Raw genomic sequence first — 15250 nt, 5'->3', positions numbered from 1 at the left:
ATATATATATATATATATATATATATATATATATATATATATATATATAAAATATAAACTAAATCCACACAGGAGTGAATAGGGAGAGGGATAAAAGTGACAATAGTTACCCAAAGTGGGTGACAGACCAAACAGGATAACTTTTTAGTAAAATATGGAACTTGGAACACAGATTGATTTCAGACATTAATCAAAGTAATCCACGCGCAACTTCAGTTTGTTACTTTTTAGCTAATAGTTCACACTAAAGAAACATGGCTGGTCAATTGAGTGTTAATGTTAGAATTATTCAAATGTAATTGAACTGGTATTGTAACTTCATGGTGCATGTTGCACAGGAAGATTTGTTTCCTTCCTTAATAATCAGTGCCTACTATAATACTTAATCGACACAAGCCCCTTAATACGGTTAGCGCAAAACTTTGTTCTTTTTTTTAAACTAGAGAATGAATTAGTTTTTAGTGTCTTCAACGAGGCCATTCGTTAACAGCTCCTGGGTAGTTCCGTTTTAAGTATTTCCCAGCATTATGAATAAAAAAACATCCTCATCTTAACCCAATAGACAAGCAAATGCCAAAGCTCATTTTCTAGACCAACATCACATTTAAAATTGCACCAACAAGAATGCATTGACACATGGACATTTTAAATGCATTTGTTCATAGGTGTCACAGATTAATTTACAAACGCATTCAAACATGTCACAGCTGGAGGTGGGTGATTGGGACTCAGGTTGTTGAAAACTTGAGGTTAATCTCAAACAGATCACATCACCTTATGTCAAGGTATAACAATGAATACTAGGACAATGAGATCTAACCGAGATCTGATACTTTTGCCTTAAAAATTAATTCTTAACTAAATTAAACCTCAACATTAGATGAATCCTGATGCAACAATTAAGACAAAATAAATAAATGCTAAAAGCAGTCATGTATACTTATCACGCACGCAGGACTATAAAAATATTCATTTAAAGTCAGAAAAGCAAAGAAATTATCTGCCTTCTCTGGAAGATGACAGACTTAGCACAAGATTGAGACCACAGCAGATGAAGAGGTAGCAATGGTTTTCAGCAGTTCAAATTTAATACGTTGTCCCCCTTTCTCTACAGAAACCCAGGTAAAAAAAATCCCCCACTCTCATAAAATACAACAGCAGCAGTTACCAGTAAAAAAAATGAAATGCAAAAAAGGGGGGGGAAAGAGAAAGCATTGAAGGGAGAAGAGAGAGGGTAAGGACATGAGGCAAGAAAGGAAAATATATTTTCTATATATGAGAAGTGAGTCCAAAGTTCATCTTCAGACCGGGTTAAGGGCAGCGAGGAATCTGGGAACTTGCTGTTGTGTTCATTCAAAATGGAGGGGAGGAGAACAAAATGAACAAAATGAGTCGAGTCCAATCCAACTAGGGGAAGGAACCAGCACTCTAAGGCAGGGATTTATTCAGGAAGGGCTTTCTCCCTCTCTGGATGAAAGAAAATCTCACTCCTCTTCAGCCTGTGTGATGCATTTTGTTGTGTGTACAGATGAAATATATGCGCATGTTTGTGTATGCAACAAGTAAATTGGAAGGTGTGTCTTGTCATATATGGTCAACACGGTTGCACCTCTCACTTGCTGCAAGAGAGGTGGCATTTTTCTTTCCTCATTTCTTCATTCATTCCTTTTCTTTTTTTCTCCAAATATCAGTCCCCGACTACCTAGTAGTCATCCAAATCAAAGAACTCATCGTCCTCTCCTTGGTACTCCATGCCCTGGAAATCCACCCTGTACCGCAAGATACCTGAGGAACACAAACATGACAGGTTATATGATGGCTGACCAGTTCATGTTTGATTAGATCGTGACAGCATTCAAAATGTAATTTGTATTAGGAGAAGATAATCCCTCAAGCATTTATACCCCCACACCACAAGAAAACATGAAATAAAAAACATTAGATAGATAGATAGATAGTTGAGTTGATGGAGCTAAGCCAATTATTATTATTAGCCTGTGAAATTCTTGCAATCATATAGCCCTGGCTATCAATGTCTGGTTGTTGCCGATTTCAGCATAAAATTTACTTTGGTAAAGCAGCTTAAGCGGCGATGTGGACAATTAGAGAAAGCCTTGTTTCTTACACTAGTCCAAGTTAAAAATGATAGATAGCACATTTTCTCAAAAGATTATACCAACTAGACTACAAATATCCTCCATTCATCCATTTTTAAAATTTTTTTTTTTACAAATCTCCAGTCATAAACCCTATTGTAAACAGTGTGCTTACCACCAATTCCTCCAAAGCCCTTGACGAACTGGGACCCTTCCTGGCTTTTGTCTGTCACTATCTCCAGCGTGGCTCCAAATTTCTTGTAGTTGTTAGCAAACCACTCCAGCAAAGGCATACTCTCTAACAGCTCATGTTCTTGTCCCGTCTAGAAACACAATCAAGAGTCAGAAATGCATGGCATGATGGGTGAAGGGTCTAACTTAATTGACAAGAATCTGTCATTTCTTTGAAGAGCTCACCTCCTTGTCTGTAAAGTGAGACTTGTCTTTCTCCTGCTCTGGCGTCAAGTACAAAGTCTTCTCATCTGAAAATTAAAAGACACATGAAGATCATAGCATTGCAGTATGTTTTTATTATTTTTTTAAATATTCCTTCTTCTCAGGTAGATGCGTTTTGTTTTTTTACCATTCTCTAATCCGATAGTCTCTGCCCCATGTACACGTAGAATGTAACGCATGGTGTCTAAGTTTTCGTAGACTATGAGGATCTCCACTGCTCCCATCTCCAGAGCCTTGAGCGTGTCCTCCACACCAAAACAGTACTTCCCTGTGTCCTGGCTGATCTCATCAAAGTACCGTCCTAAAGAGGGACAACCATTAAGAAAATCTCTACCTCAACAAAACTTTTTGCTTTTTAATAAACCGTCACTGGAGACACCTGAAAACTGTTGTTCCAATGTGTCAGTTGGACGACTCACCTATGAGCTTCTTCTCTTGGATGAACTTGACATTAGAGAGAACCTCTGCTGAGAGCTCAATAGCCTGGTTGAAACCATTCTCTCCCCCATAAGAAATGTCGACGAGCTTTAAAACTTTGGCCTGTAACCTCTGTAGAACAGACACACTCACACAGGTTAAACAAACTTAGAGTAGAAACACACTTTATATCTCTGCAGTTAAATATTAGTAAATTAAGCAAGTCCCTAACATGGGAGAGATGGTAAAGGCCCTCAACAGAAATAGGCAAACAACCACAAATTCTGATACAGGTTTTGTTCCCACTAGAACTGTGGCAGGATATCTGTGCGAGGCTCGCAGAACAGTTACCAGTGTTCAAAATGCAATTGTGTGCAGGTTAAATGCACCTAATTAACTGATGCCCTAAGCTCCCAATAAAGTCTGGGATCATTTTTCGACATGTTTGTGTTTTTTGTTCACAGCTAATAATGTGAACGCTTCCCATCTCACCAATTTAAGTTAATCAAGATAGAGTTGTCTTGACTTAAGATCTTAGTGGATTTAGTTTGGGATTTGTACCTTTTAAAAATGGAACAAATTAATCTGCATTTTTTGTTATCTTTTATCCACAGTGAACTGAGATTCTACACAGCTGAGCTGTCTAGTTTCTGAATTATTTCAGATTCACATAAATTCATTGATATATTACATAAAAAATATTGGTAATTTTTTTTTTTTTAAATCATCAAAACACAAAGACTTACAGGGTCGAACATGTCCGATTGGCTGAGCTCGGTCTTGAAGTCCGCAGAGCCAGCCAAGACCATTCCTGCCACATTAACTTTGTCGTTGGATACGAAGAGCTGGACCGCCGTCTCTGCCACCTTTCTCACATAGTTGTGTCTCTTTTCCATTCTGAGACGAGCAAAACGTAGAGCAGACTGCCCTCCTCTGCCTGGAAGAAAGATTAAAATTAGTGACACAATCTTTACAGGCAAAATTAAGATTCATATATTAATACTGACTAATATGTAATACATAATCTATTGAAGCTTGGTGTGTAGTTAAAAAATATTAAAAGTTCAGTGTTTTATGATTATTGTAGGCCAGTACCGTGCTTCTTGGGTAGGTCCACAGTGAACTTGTGCAGCACCTCTCTGGTGTTGCCCTGCAGTGTGCCAAACAGTGCCCCACTACCGTCAATCACAATAAATCCAAATTTACTGTCATCGGAGAGCAGGGCGGTCAATGCCTGTGTTGGGTAAAATGGATGATATGAATGTGACAGAACATAAATGTAATATCAATACTAAGAGATAACTTTATGTCTCAAAAGGCAATCATGTGTAGACACGGAAACAAAGGGAAAGCTCTCACCTCGGTGTGGAACTTGTTGTCGCAGAGGTACAGGGAGGTGTTAATTGGCTTAAAGGGCTCAAAGTCGATATTTACTTTCTTCTCCTTGCCTTCTTCTGTCACAATGGTACCACAGTACACAACCAAACCATTGGGTGGCACTGGCAAGACAACGTTAAAAGAATAGATGAGACATATGTTTTTTCGTACAAATTAATTAACGATGTATTGTTTCTAGATGGAGGCTGGCATCGTCAAGCTTTCTCAGACGTGGCCCTGACATGTTCCACTTGATGTTTTTTTTCTGATGCGATGTATGCACTTTCTTATCTCATGCCAACAGCAACCAAATTTACAATTTAATGCTATACTCCCCACATCTCATTCTTGAAACATTGCACTCATTACCTGGGGGGTCAGAAGGTGCATAGTATGCTTTCTAATCTTTAAAGTAAACTATCACACATGATTACATTTCTACAATTTTAACATCCTGACAGGAGTTAATTCTGTATAGCTGCCCCTGAAAAAGTAACTCACATGGAACTCTGCAGGATTTTATATGGGTTTTCATTGAAACACCTACCCTTGTTGTAGAGTTTTAGTCTTTGCTGTACAGAGGTGATGGCCCCAAGTACAGAAAGCCTGTTGACTCTGCTCTTAATGTTGGAAGCTGTCCCAAACTCATCAGCTAGCATCTTGGCCACTCTAGATATCTGGTCCTTGGGAGGGATGATCAGTGAGATCATACTGGTGCCATTACTAGAACGAGAGCAAGAATGTAATGTTAATGCTTACATTAACATTTTACACACACACACACACCAAGAACTTAATTCAGTTTGTTTTATTGCCTTCATGATAACACAGCATCTCACACAAATTTGTAAACACACAACCTTCCCTTGCAAAATATCACCTTGACAAGGTCTGAAAGGTTGAGGGACAAACAGGATGGGCTTTCAGTTACACAGCATACAATATCTGCCCTTGAAGCCGAGGTCTATCAGTCCCACTACTCCACGCTCCCTCTCTTTTCACTGCTAGTCAAAAGACAAAGCTTAACAGTACAGGCTGACACTGCACACACAGGCAGGTAGCAGCAGCTGGATGAATGTGGGGCAAACGGTCAACTGTGTGTGACATGGCAGGCAGTAGAGTACAGGACAGCAGATTGTGCGCAATACTAGACGGAAGGCTGTCGCAGAGCAAGCGACCCGCAAGTGTAGAAACACCCACATTTACATGTCGTGTTTGATTATTCAAGAAGGCCACAACGTCCCGAACCGGCAAGCAACTAGTCTGAGATTCTTTACAACTCGGGGTTTTGTAGCCCGCCTGCCATGAGGCTTCCCACTTATGGGACTTTGAGGAATTAAGAAGCTATGTCATATAATCAACGTGAAAAAACGCCAAGCGGGCGCCATTTGAAGTTGTGGAACGAGCCTATTGAAATGAAGTGCAACAGTAAGCTAGCCGGCCCTCATCTCTCAACGTGCTTTTTCGTCAGAAGACACCCATGGCGGCCTCTTCCCATATATGACGTCTGTTAGCAGTGCTCGTTAGCAACACAGACACAATAACCGTTACTCGCTTTAAACGCTTTAAGGGAGTCATGGCAACATTCTTCGCAGCCTCACACTTGACACAGACACATCGACACATTTATTCCTCCAAATTAACTAAACGTGTCGAGCCGTTAGGCGGGCTAAATGCGACAGCAATCAACACTAGGGGTTTAGCATTTAGCAAGCTAGCCGCAGGAGCTATGGTAAGCTAATATAGCTATGCTACGCTAAGCTACCCCTCCCAAATTCGGCTCCATTCGTTCGATCTCCAGCTGTTGCTGGGGTCAACATTCACATAGTCACCGCACACAGTCGGCCCTGTGGCTGCATTGGCTCAAGGCTGAATAAAATCCCTTACCCACGGGCGGCTTCCAAACTTTTGATCAGCTTCTTGATTTTCCATATCTCCACGTTCCTGTCCGCCGCGCTGGGGTCGTCCGCCATCTTTCTGCTGTAATCGCTTCAGCACCTGAAAAGAAAAAGAAAAACATACGAGTCTAGTGAAGCGATTCGCCGATAGTCACTGTCCTACGAGACGGGCAGAATATTTGACCTAGCGGTTAACCAGCGGGACTCAGTACCTCTCCAACCAAGCGGCGCGGTGTCCGTTAAGGCACCTGACCAGTACTGGCAACTGGGCTGACCGCGAGGAAAAGACTCTAACCGGGCTGTTCCTCTCACTACAACGCGCGGAAAATGACGGGCCTACTTCTGCCAGGCCCTAGCGTCCACCCTGTTCTTATCTAAGACGACCTACTTTCTCCTGTTCTCCTGTATACCAACTGCCAGCTTTTCCAGCGTTGCGTGTGTATCGGCAAAAAAATGAAACAGGTACGGTACCTGCCTCGGACAACGCCGCTCTGCTGTCTGTCGGCTGCGCTAGGTCGAGTCGGTGGTCGGAGGAGTGACGTTGCCTTCCCGACCGGTTTCTCTCTCCTCCACACGCTGCGCGTGGTGCTAACGACGGGGCTCACATGTGGGAGGTGGTTTGAATTGTGGCGTTCACTTCCTGGAAACCACATAGAAACCAATAACAGCTCTTGGCTAGTACGTCAATCATAAAGCTGAAACAACGATTGGACGGAAGATAATACATGTCATCGAAGCTGGGTGTACTGTGGATTATGGAATATGTAGTTTGTTAGTGTGACGTGACGCCAAGACCTCTGGTAAATTAACAGGTTGTGTATATACTTCCATTAGAATTTGTACTTTCAGCTAAAGACGGCATGGAAGATACAATGTACTTACAATGAACTTATGTATTACATTGTATCTCCCGCTTATTTATTATGTGACAGCTTTCCATAATATATTTAGTGTAAAGAAGGACATCTGCTGGCCACTTTAAAAAACGTGTTAGTCAGCTAAATTAAAGCACACATCGGTGGCTGTTTTTTGTTCTTTATTACACAATACCTTTTAAAATGTAATTTTCTGAAAACAATGTTGATGATTGTTTTAGGTTTTACCCTTCATAAAAATGCAGAAGCAAACATTGTGAAACAACATTTATTTCTCTATCTTGGGTCCTTGAAAAATAGGTTTATCATTTCACCTTTCACCTACTTAAGTTTTGACAAAGCAGCACATGCTTAAACCAGTTAATTGAGAGAAATTGTTGGCCTTTAAAACCCAGCAGTGGGTACATGAAGGAGGATTAACTGCAGTGACTCAGTTTTTCAGCAGGCTGTCTTATGACAATTTAATCAAAGTAAAACAAAAACATTATAGCAGAAGTGACGGTTTGCTACTATTAGTGATTATGACTTATGTTCTTCTTAAAATCGAAACCCACCCACATATTCTATGTTATGGTGCGACAGGTGTCTTGAATGTTATGCATATGTGCATTTTATTTTCTATATCTCTGTCAGCAGGGGACAGCAGTATGCCTTTTTTTGGAGCATATGGTACACAAACTTGGAAGAGTTGACCAGCTTGTCCTGTGTAGCAGCAGGTGGAGTGAAGCTCAGACTTCATAGAACCTTGAGGTCAAAGCATAGAACCTTAAGATCAGAGCATAAAATATTAAGTTTAGAGCATAGAACCTTGAGGTCAAAGCAAAGAACCTTGAGTTCAGAGCATAGAACCTTGAGTTCAAAGCATAGAACCTTAAGATCAGAACATTGAATATTAAGTTTAGAGCATATAACCTTGAGTTCAAAGCATAGAACCTTAAGATCAGAGCATAGAATATTAAGTTTAGAGCATAAAACCTTAAGGTCAAAGCATAGAACCTTGAGTTCAGATCATAGAACCTTGAGGTCCAAGCATAGAACCTTTAGTTCAGAGCATTGAACCTTGAGGTCAGAGCACAGAACCTTGAGGTCAAAGCATAGAATCCTGGGGTTAGAGCAGAACCCTGAAAGCAGATCATCCATATTTGTTCACTTGCTAGCTGTTGACAGGCTCGTCTTCATTTTGGAACAGGCTGATGCTTAATCTCATCCTCTTCTTAAAGTCACTGTTAGACTCTGTCAGTATTTTTATGAATGTGATCCTCACATTCTGAATCCTCTTCCTCTCTATCATCATCAAAAGCTTCTCTAACTTCCACAATCAATGGAAAGGCCCTCAGAGCAGAGAATCTTTTGTGATAGGGAACTAGAAGGGCAAATCTATATTTATTGTGTCCCGCCCCCAATTTGCAGCTGGGATGGAGTATGAGCAAATAAAGACTTGTTCCGCAAAATGTGCTGAAACGTGAGAGCAGACAGGTGTCAGTGCTTGAATTTATCAACAATGTTGCAACCTTGTGCAGGGACCGGCAGGGGCATAAAAACAAAATTCATGCACGCACGCACGCGCGCACGCACGCACGCACGCACGCGCGCACGCACACACACACACACACACTCTCTCTCTATAAGCTGGCCCTGGACCTACAATTTCCACTCCTATTTTCCCCGGGTCCAGTGGACCCGAACATTCTCTAATATAAATGTGTAGGGGGGTGTGCAGTGCGTGGTCATTGAAAATGTGTTCTGATTTATGTTCTTCACAGAAAATGACCTAAGGCCAATGAGTCTAAAAAAAATATTCTTAGTATCATTTTTCTTTTGATAAAAAAATGAAAAAAGGTCTACAGTCCCGAATACCACACAAGGGTACAAGATAAATATTGCAGGGTGTTTCCATCCAGGCTGCTCAGTAATGCAACTGTTGCTGAGGTTGATGATGCAGATGCAAATTATTTGGTGGGATGCTGAGGGAGCTCTTTGTGGCAGCATGAGCTTTTAGTGGGAGTGCTGTGTAATATAGTGCAGTTTTTATCAGGAGTCATAGGTCACTCGGTAACACAGGCATTAATTACTGAGCCTTCTGTAAATATGGTGGGTCATATTCAGTAAAACATATCAGTTTGTCCTTTTTGCTCTTTATGTTTTGTGTACAATGACATTTGGTACTTGTTACAGAAGAAACAAGATATAAATGGTGACAGAACGTACAAACTCAATCACAAAAATAGAAAATATAACAACATTTTCAACTAAAAGGTTTCTGTTTCCTCTCTATGTATATCTTAAAAATGCATGCTATATATGTGTTCTGGTTGTCTGATCTGACTATTAGAAACACTAAAAAGCAAATGTTAATATATTTTTTTTTGTCAATTTGTCAGGAGTGTGAAAATATGCAAGCACTCTGAACATCAAACTCTTATTGTTTTTATGATAACAAAGTTAGGTTTGAGCTCTGATGTGTCACTTTTATGTTCATGATGCACTTTTCAGTATTTTTGGGTATGTGTTAGAGCCAAATTTACTGGAAATGTTAACTGGAGCCAATCGGCAGTGAGAGTCAGAACCAGAAGTAAACGTGGTGGGATAAATAAAGTGACAAGACACTAGTTCTGACATTTTCCCTCTTAAATAGTAAATCTACACACAAACACCCTGCATTTTTCCTTTTATATGGAGCAGTGAAAGAATACATGACCTACACACATGGACACCACTAGATGGCAGCATTGATTTATAGACAAATGAAAGGCTTCTTCAGCGTCTGGCTTGTTTTTATGAGTTGATAAAGGAGCATTGTATCCCTGGAGCTTCTGTTTTTTGCATCGCTCATTGGGACACCCATAAGTCAGGTCTTGTTGTGTGTGTTTGTTTAACTAATTGTGGAATTCACTTTATTAGGTTGCCATATGCTGGATATTAGTCATCGTCTTTAGTGAATTGTGGTTGTTTTGTTCAGAACAAACATCTGTGCATGAAGCAACAAGCCCAAGAATAATCTCTGCTGTTTTACCCATCTCTGGTGGGTGGAACGTCTGGATCTGACACTCGCAGGATAGCTTTATCATTAGTGAAAAAGTGATATAGCAGTTTGTGCAAGTGACTGCCTCCAAAATTGTCCAGCTCCGATATCAGTGCCAATATATCACCATCTGTCGACCATCAGAGCTGTAATGATCTGTCGTTTGGAAATGAATGGTGCTCGCTGCACTGTGGATGGGAGCTGTGCTGTGCCAGGGCCGCTATTCCTCATTTCACCTGGTCGTCACACATGAGCATTCAGATGAGCAGAGAAGGTTGACAGGTTGTTGAATTATCAGCATTCTAAAGAGCTAAATAAGATGCTGGCATGGAATATAGTCAGCATATGAGGTTAAATCAAGGGTTTTAATCTCCTTGTTTGGTCCTGAGGCCAAAATTTCAGGTCCAAAATGTTCCACGACTCCTGCAGTTTGAGAGATATTTAGTTATTGCGTAAATTTGATTAAGATATAATTTAGTATTCTGTTTTTAAGAGCTTTGAGAGAGCTTCAAATATTCTAGAGGCCTACATTACAACAACAACATTTCAAACCTATTCAGTGTTTTTTGAGGCAAAATAGAACAGATAAACAAGCAAATCAGAATGACTTGTTATTAAGTTTCATGTTTTCTAATGAAACCAACTTCTTCATTATTCTTCATTATTTGCCTGTCAATTGAAACTTGACTTACAGACTGAAAACAGTAACCTCTAAATCAAACTGTACTTTTATAACCTTTAAAAGTAATGATGTTATAGCAGGAGTGACTAATAGTCAGCGTTTAGAAGGAAGCGCGTTGTGTATGTGTTGTGTACGTCGGTATTAATGTGCAAGACTTACGGAAAGTTTGACCCAAAACAGATGCCACCAGGTTCATCGGGCTCTACTTCCCCATCTGTGGCCATCTGCTTAAGTAGCGTTGAGGGGAGAGAGGGATGAGTGAAGATGTGACTCTCAGGAGTATTCAAGGACACAGTCCTGCTTGTCATTACTAAAACATGTGAGTGGGGTTGAAAGACAAAGGGAGTGAAGATGCATCCGATCAGACACAAATAAGCAGGTCGTTACATAATCATACAAAAAACACATTGCTATGGAAGTTAGCAATTCTTGGCAGCATTTCAGAGCCAACATAATAACAGTTAGTCAAAAGTGAATCAAAAATTAAACAATAAACAAATCAAAGGTCTGTGATACTTTTTCCCTGACTGTTGCACCCTTGTGGTCACTGACATGTGATGCTTGATGCTTCCCCTCCCACACAATCTTAATTTGACCCTCAATGTGTGCAGCACAGCTCTTGATACACAAGAGGAAAACTTTGAACTCCTCTGAGGGAATTAGGCAGCACGTATCCTCTGCTGACGAGATAATCTGTAACTCAGTATGCGCCAGTCTCTCAGGCTCTCTTGCTCTGTCCTCCCCAGTAAAAAAAGAGGATCATAATTGTCAGCACTTCAATAGCTTGCTTATGACTTAAACCGCAATCTTCTCAGGACGTGCTGCAGGGTATGAGAATGTACATCTGTTATTGTCGGCCAGCCATCTGCTGCACCGGTTCTAGTAGAAGTGCAAAGGAAAAGGATCCTAGCAACCGGGGTGTTTGGGTGTATGTATTTTTTTTTAGTGTGTGCAAATGTCAGAGTTGACATTCTCGTCACATCCCTGGCTGATTTACTTCTCTCCACTGAGGCAGAGGGAGATTTACAGATCTGTGTCCTAATATTAAGTGGATTAATCAGGAATGGAGAGTCGAGGTTGTCATAAATATAAATTAGGTCTTTTGAGGCACAGGGTGAGACACGCTTCATGTCCACACACTGTAGGCTATTAGGAGTTTATCAGCGCAGTGGATTAAGACCAATAACCTCAATTTAGAGGCCAAGACACACAGTCAATCTTAATGATGCATTGGAAAGGGGTTAAACCCAAAGGTAACATGGACCAGCAGGCCGGCCTTCAGCACTCACGGACTCAAGGCATCATCCAATTGTCTTTCACGCCTCATGAAGTAAGAAGTTCAGTGTATTTCGCAATTTAAATTAGAATTTAAAACTATTTGTTGTCACAGTTTGTATTACTGTAATGCAGACCAGTGCTGTGTTGCAGTCAGCACATCCAGTTGATAAAGGTTGGATGCCACCCATCACTCCCCCAAGGAGAAATAACCAGATGCTCCCATCAATCTCCCATTCTCCCAAAGCCTGATGGTATATCCTCTTTGCCAGCAATATATAGCAGAAACATAATAAATGTACAGATTTGTACATCCAGATAAACACATATTTGTGTAAACAAAAACTTTCCACAGCTGTTCTGCAACATCTGTTCTATCAGTGCCTGGCACCAACATAAACACTGCAGTTCTCCATCTGATGGCTCTGTTCTTTTGGCTCTTAGCAGAATTAGCAAACATGAAAAATAAAGAGGATCATGTTAGTTGCGATAAATTACAAAACATTGGCTTGGTGTAGTTTTCAGATGAATTTACACATTTTATTGTGGCGGTATCTCTGGGCACCAGAGACGCCGAGGTCTCGGTTGTTACGCTGTTGTCACTCCCCAGGAGAAGTTTTCATACCAATGAGTCCAGTACATGTAATCCATGCCATCACTCATGCAGCACCGCTCTAAACCAGTCTGAAATCATTATATTGGAGTCCCCACCATGACAACCTCACAGATAGACTGATAGGGAAAGGATGGTGGGATGAAACAGGGGAGAAATATGGTGGAAAATTGATTTTCTTTGAGCTGCATTAATCAAATTGACTAGAGAAAGGGCATTATCAGTACAATAGATTTAATACTGCATATTAAATGAAGACAAAGGCGTGTCTGGCAAGGCGAGCTTACTGTGAGGGATCATGATGGGAGTGATCAAAAGTCAATGGCATTCTGATGTCATGCATACATCTCAGTGAAAGTACTACTTTCCTAAATGCATTACTCAAGACTCACCCACTCTTTATATATATATATATATATATATATATATATATATATATATATATATATATATATATATATATATATATATATATATATATATATATATATATATATATACACACACACATACATACAAGAGATAATCCTGTATGTTGTATTTTTTTTAACTGCAGTTTTCTGCAGGAATGGGTTCATGTCAGTCAATGCATGCAACCTATGGGTGTGAGTCTGCTCTGGTGCGTTAGTTGTACAGTGTGTGTCTGCTGCTGGCGCATGTAGACGCCTGTAGCTGAAATGAGGACACCAAACAGACAGAAGGTGACAGAGAGACTTATATTTATTCAGACAACCATCGTGGAACTGTCATAGTAAAATCCAAACCTTTTCAGCTCATAAAACCATCATTTCATTAGGACTTCACGCATTAACAGGAAAAAGCTTTTGCAAATGTGTTCATGTAGAACTGCATTTAAAAGAAAAAAACTGCCAAATGTGTTTGCATATCATTGTGAATGTTTACATCTGTGTATTTATATCCCCGGGCAGCAGCACCCTATAGCCGAAGGGCTCACTAACGACCAGTGGCGGGCCGTGAGTGGCGGGCCGGGGATTTGGTACCTACATATCTGTCTAGTTTAACAGCTGATCGTGGCACCCCAAGACAGGAGCTTGTGCCATAAGAAAATAATATGGAAAAATAATTATAATATATGTAGTACATTAAGAACAACTGATGAATGACATCTCCTTGACATGTTTGGGGAGGGGTGGATTTACTGGTTCTTTATGGACACTGCAAAGCAGAGTCCACTCATCTAAATGCACGATTTTTAAGCACCTTTAGATTTGTGTACCCTCTAAAATGGCGGATGTCCTGGGCTGGTTCAGAGTTAACAAACATATACCCAGTTTCTTTCTCCCTCTCCATGTCTTCATTGTCCTCAATAGCTCATCTTTTGTGTGGGGAACGGGGGCTTCGCTCATTCTGCAAAGACTTCTTCTCTTGGTCAAAAAAAGGGAATGAAATAATCCCAGCTACTTAAATCCCCTGATTTGTCCTGCATGCTCCTCCTCTGCAAAATGACAAACACAGACAATAACACCTGAACATAAGAAAAGAGGCTGGCAAATTGTTTGGAGTTTTTTTTTTTTGTCCAAGCCCACATATGAAAATGAAGACGCAACACTCTTAACTCAATTAAACCTTGAACGAGGAAAATTAATTTGCTTGTTTCTTATGATGTGAATATCATTTGTTTTCTTAGTTTTCCATGTTTTAATACCCCACGTCTCCCTGACACGGTGGCAACTCAAATTCAAAATCATAATGCCTCTAGGCTATTATGTATTAAATTAAATTATATTATAATGGATACATGCTGTTTTGTAGATGCTCCTCTTTACTATTAGTACAAGATTTAATGTGCTTATAATCTGAATTGTTAGTGAAAATTAGCACAACTCTAAACAAGCATATGCTCAAAAGATTCCCTCGGTGGATGAATATAGTTTGATTTAACACTGGATCAAAGGCTGCTCGTAATATAATCTGCACACGGCAGAATTATGCAATTTCCGGCCATAGTCCAGCTTACACGCCACCCTCTACAATGTAAAGCTTACCGTACTACTCCCAGCCCACATGCGCAGGTTGAATGCTAGATACACAGCATGAGATCGTTGAGCACCAAAGTAAACGTATGCTTAGCAGCGAAACCTTAATCTATTAAGCCAAAGAGACGCAGGTTTGTCTTCAGCAGCTGACAGGGCGAAAAGTCAGTCAACACTGGACTCACATTCAGCTGGAGAAGGATAACTCTCTTCAGGATGTTCATGGAGCTTCGACTGGATGTGCAGGCCGACTGCATGTAGTCTGGTTCTCCGAGTTGTGACACATTGAAGAGTGAAGAATCAAACATGTATTCGTGCACGTATCCTCAACCTGTAGCCAAAGGTATCACCTCATTTGTCGTCTCCATCCTTTCGTCAATCAAAGCATTGATTTGAATCACCAACAACCTTTCAAATTTAATAATATCCATCCATACTTCTCGATTCTGTTTTGTTCCTGCCTGTCTCGCTGCCCTCCTCTTTCCATGTTGGACCTCTTTCTTTCTGCATCAGGCTGTAGGAGGCAGCACAACCACTCACATTTT

At 40.5% G+C, this 15250-nt stretch overlaps 1 protein-coding gene across 3 annotated transcripts; it reads right to left on the bottom strand.

Annotated features, from left to right (window-relative positions):
- Positions 1 to 1066: 1066 nt before the first annotated feature.
- On the bottom strand, positions 1067 to 6878 carry LOC137795502 (eukaryotic peptide chain release factor subunit 1). Of its 3 annotated transcripts, none has more exons than XM_068593041.1 (11): positions 6720 to 6878; positions 6234 to 6344; positions 4894 to 5069; positions 4329 to 4468; positions 4065 to 4203; positions 3716 to 3906; positions 2972 to 3101; positions 2680 to 2853; positions 2514 to 2578; positions 2272 to 2419; positions 1067 to 1785 (listed from the first exon to the last, which is right to left on the bottom strand). In XM_068593041.1, exons 2-11 carry the CDS (start codon positions 6317 to 6319, stop codon positions 1703 to 1705), a joined length of 1332 nt encoding a protein of 443 aa, XP_068449142.1. In that variant the 5' UTR covers positions 6320 to 6344; positions 6720 to 6878; the 3' UTR covers positions 1067 to 1702. The 3 variants fall into 3 exon arrangements, with proteins under 3 accessions (XP_068449142.1, XP_068449125.1, XP_068449133.1); XM_068593024.1 differs by having other exon boundaries at positions 6716 to 6874; XM_068593032.1 differs by lacking the exon at positions 6720 to 6878 and adding an exon at positions 6457 to 6690.
- Positions 6879 to 15250: the final 8372 nt, after the last annotated feature.

This window comes from Clinocottus analis, unplaced genomic scaffold (genome assembly GCF_023055335.1).
Source record: "Clinocottus analis isolate CAN_PGR_092001 unplaced genomic scaffold, fCliAna1.0.p SCAF_10, whole genome shotgun sequence".
In the NCBI taxonomy this organism is placed as follows: Eukaryota; Metazoa; Chordata; class Actinopteri; order Perciformes; family Cottidae; genus Clinocottus; species Clinocottus analis.
The sequence above is the reverse complement of the archived record's forward strand: the minus strand, read 5'-3'. Positions and strand labels throughout refer to the sequence as shown.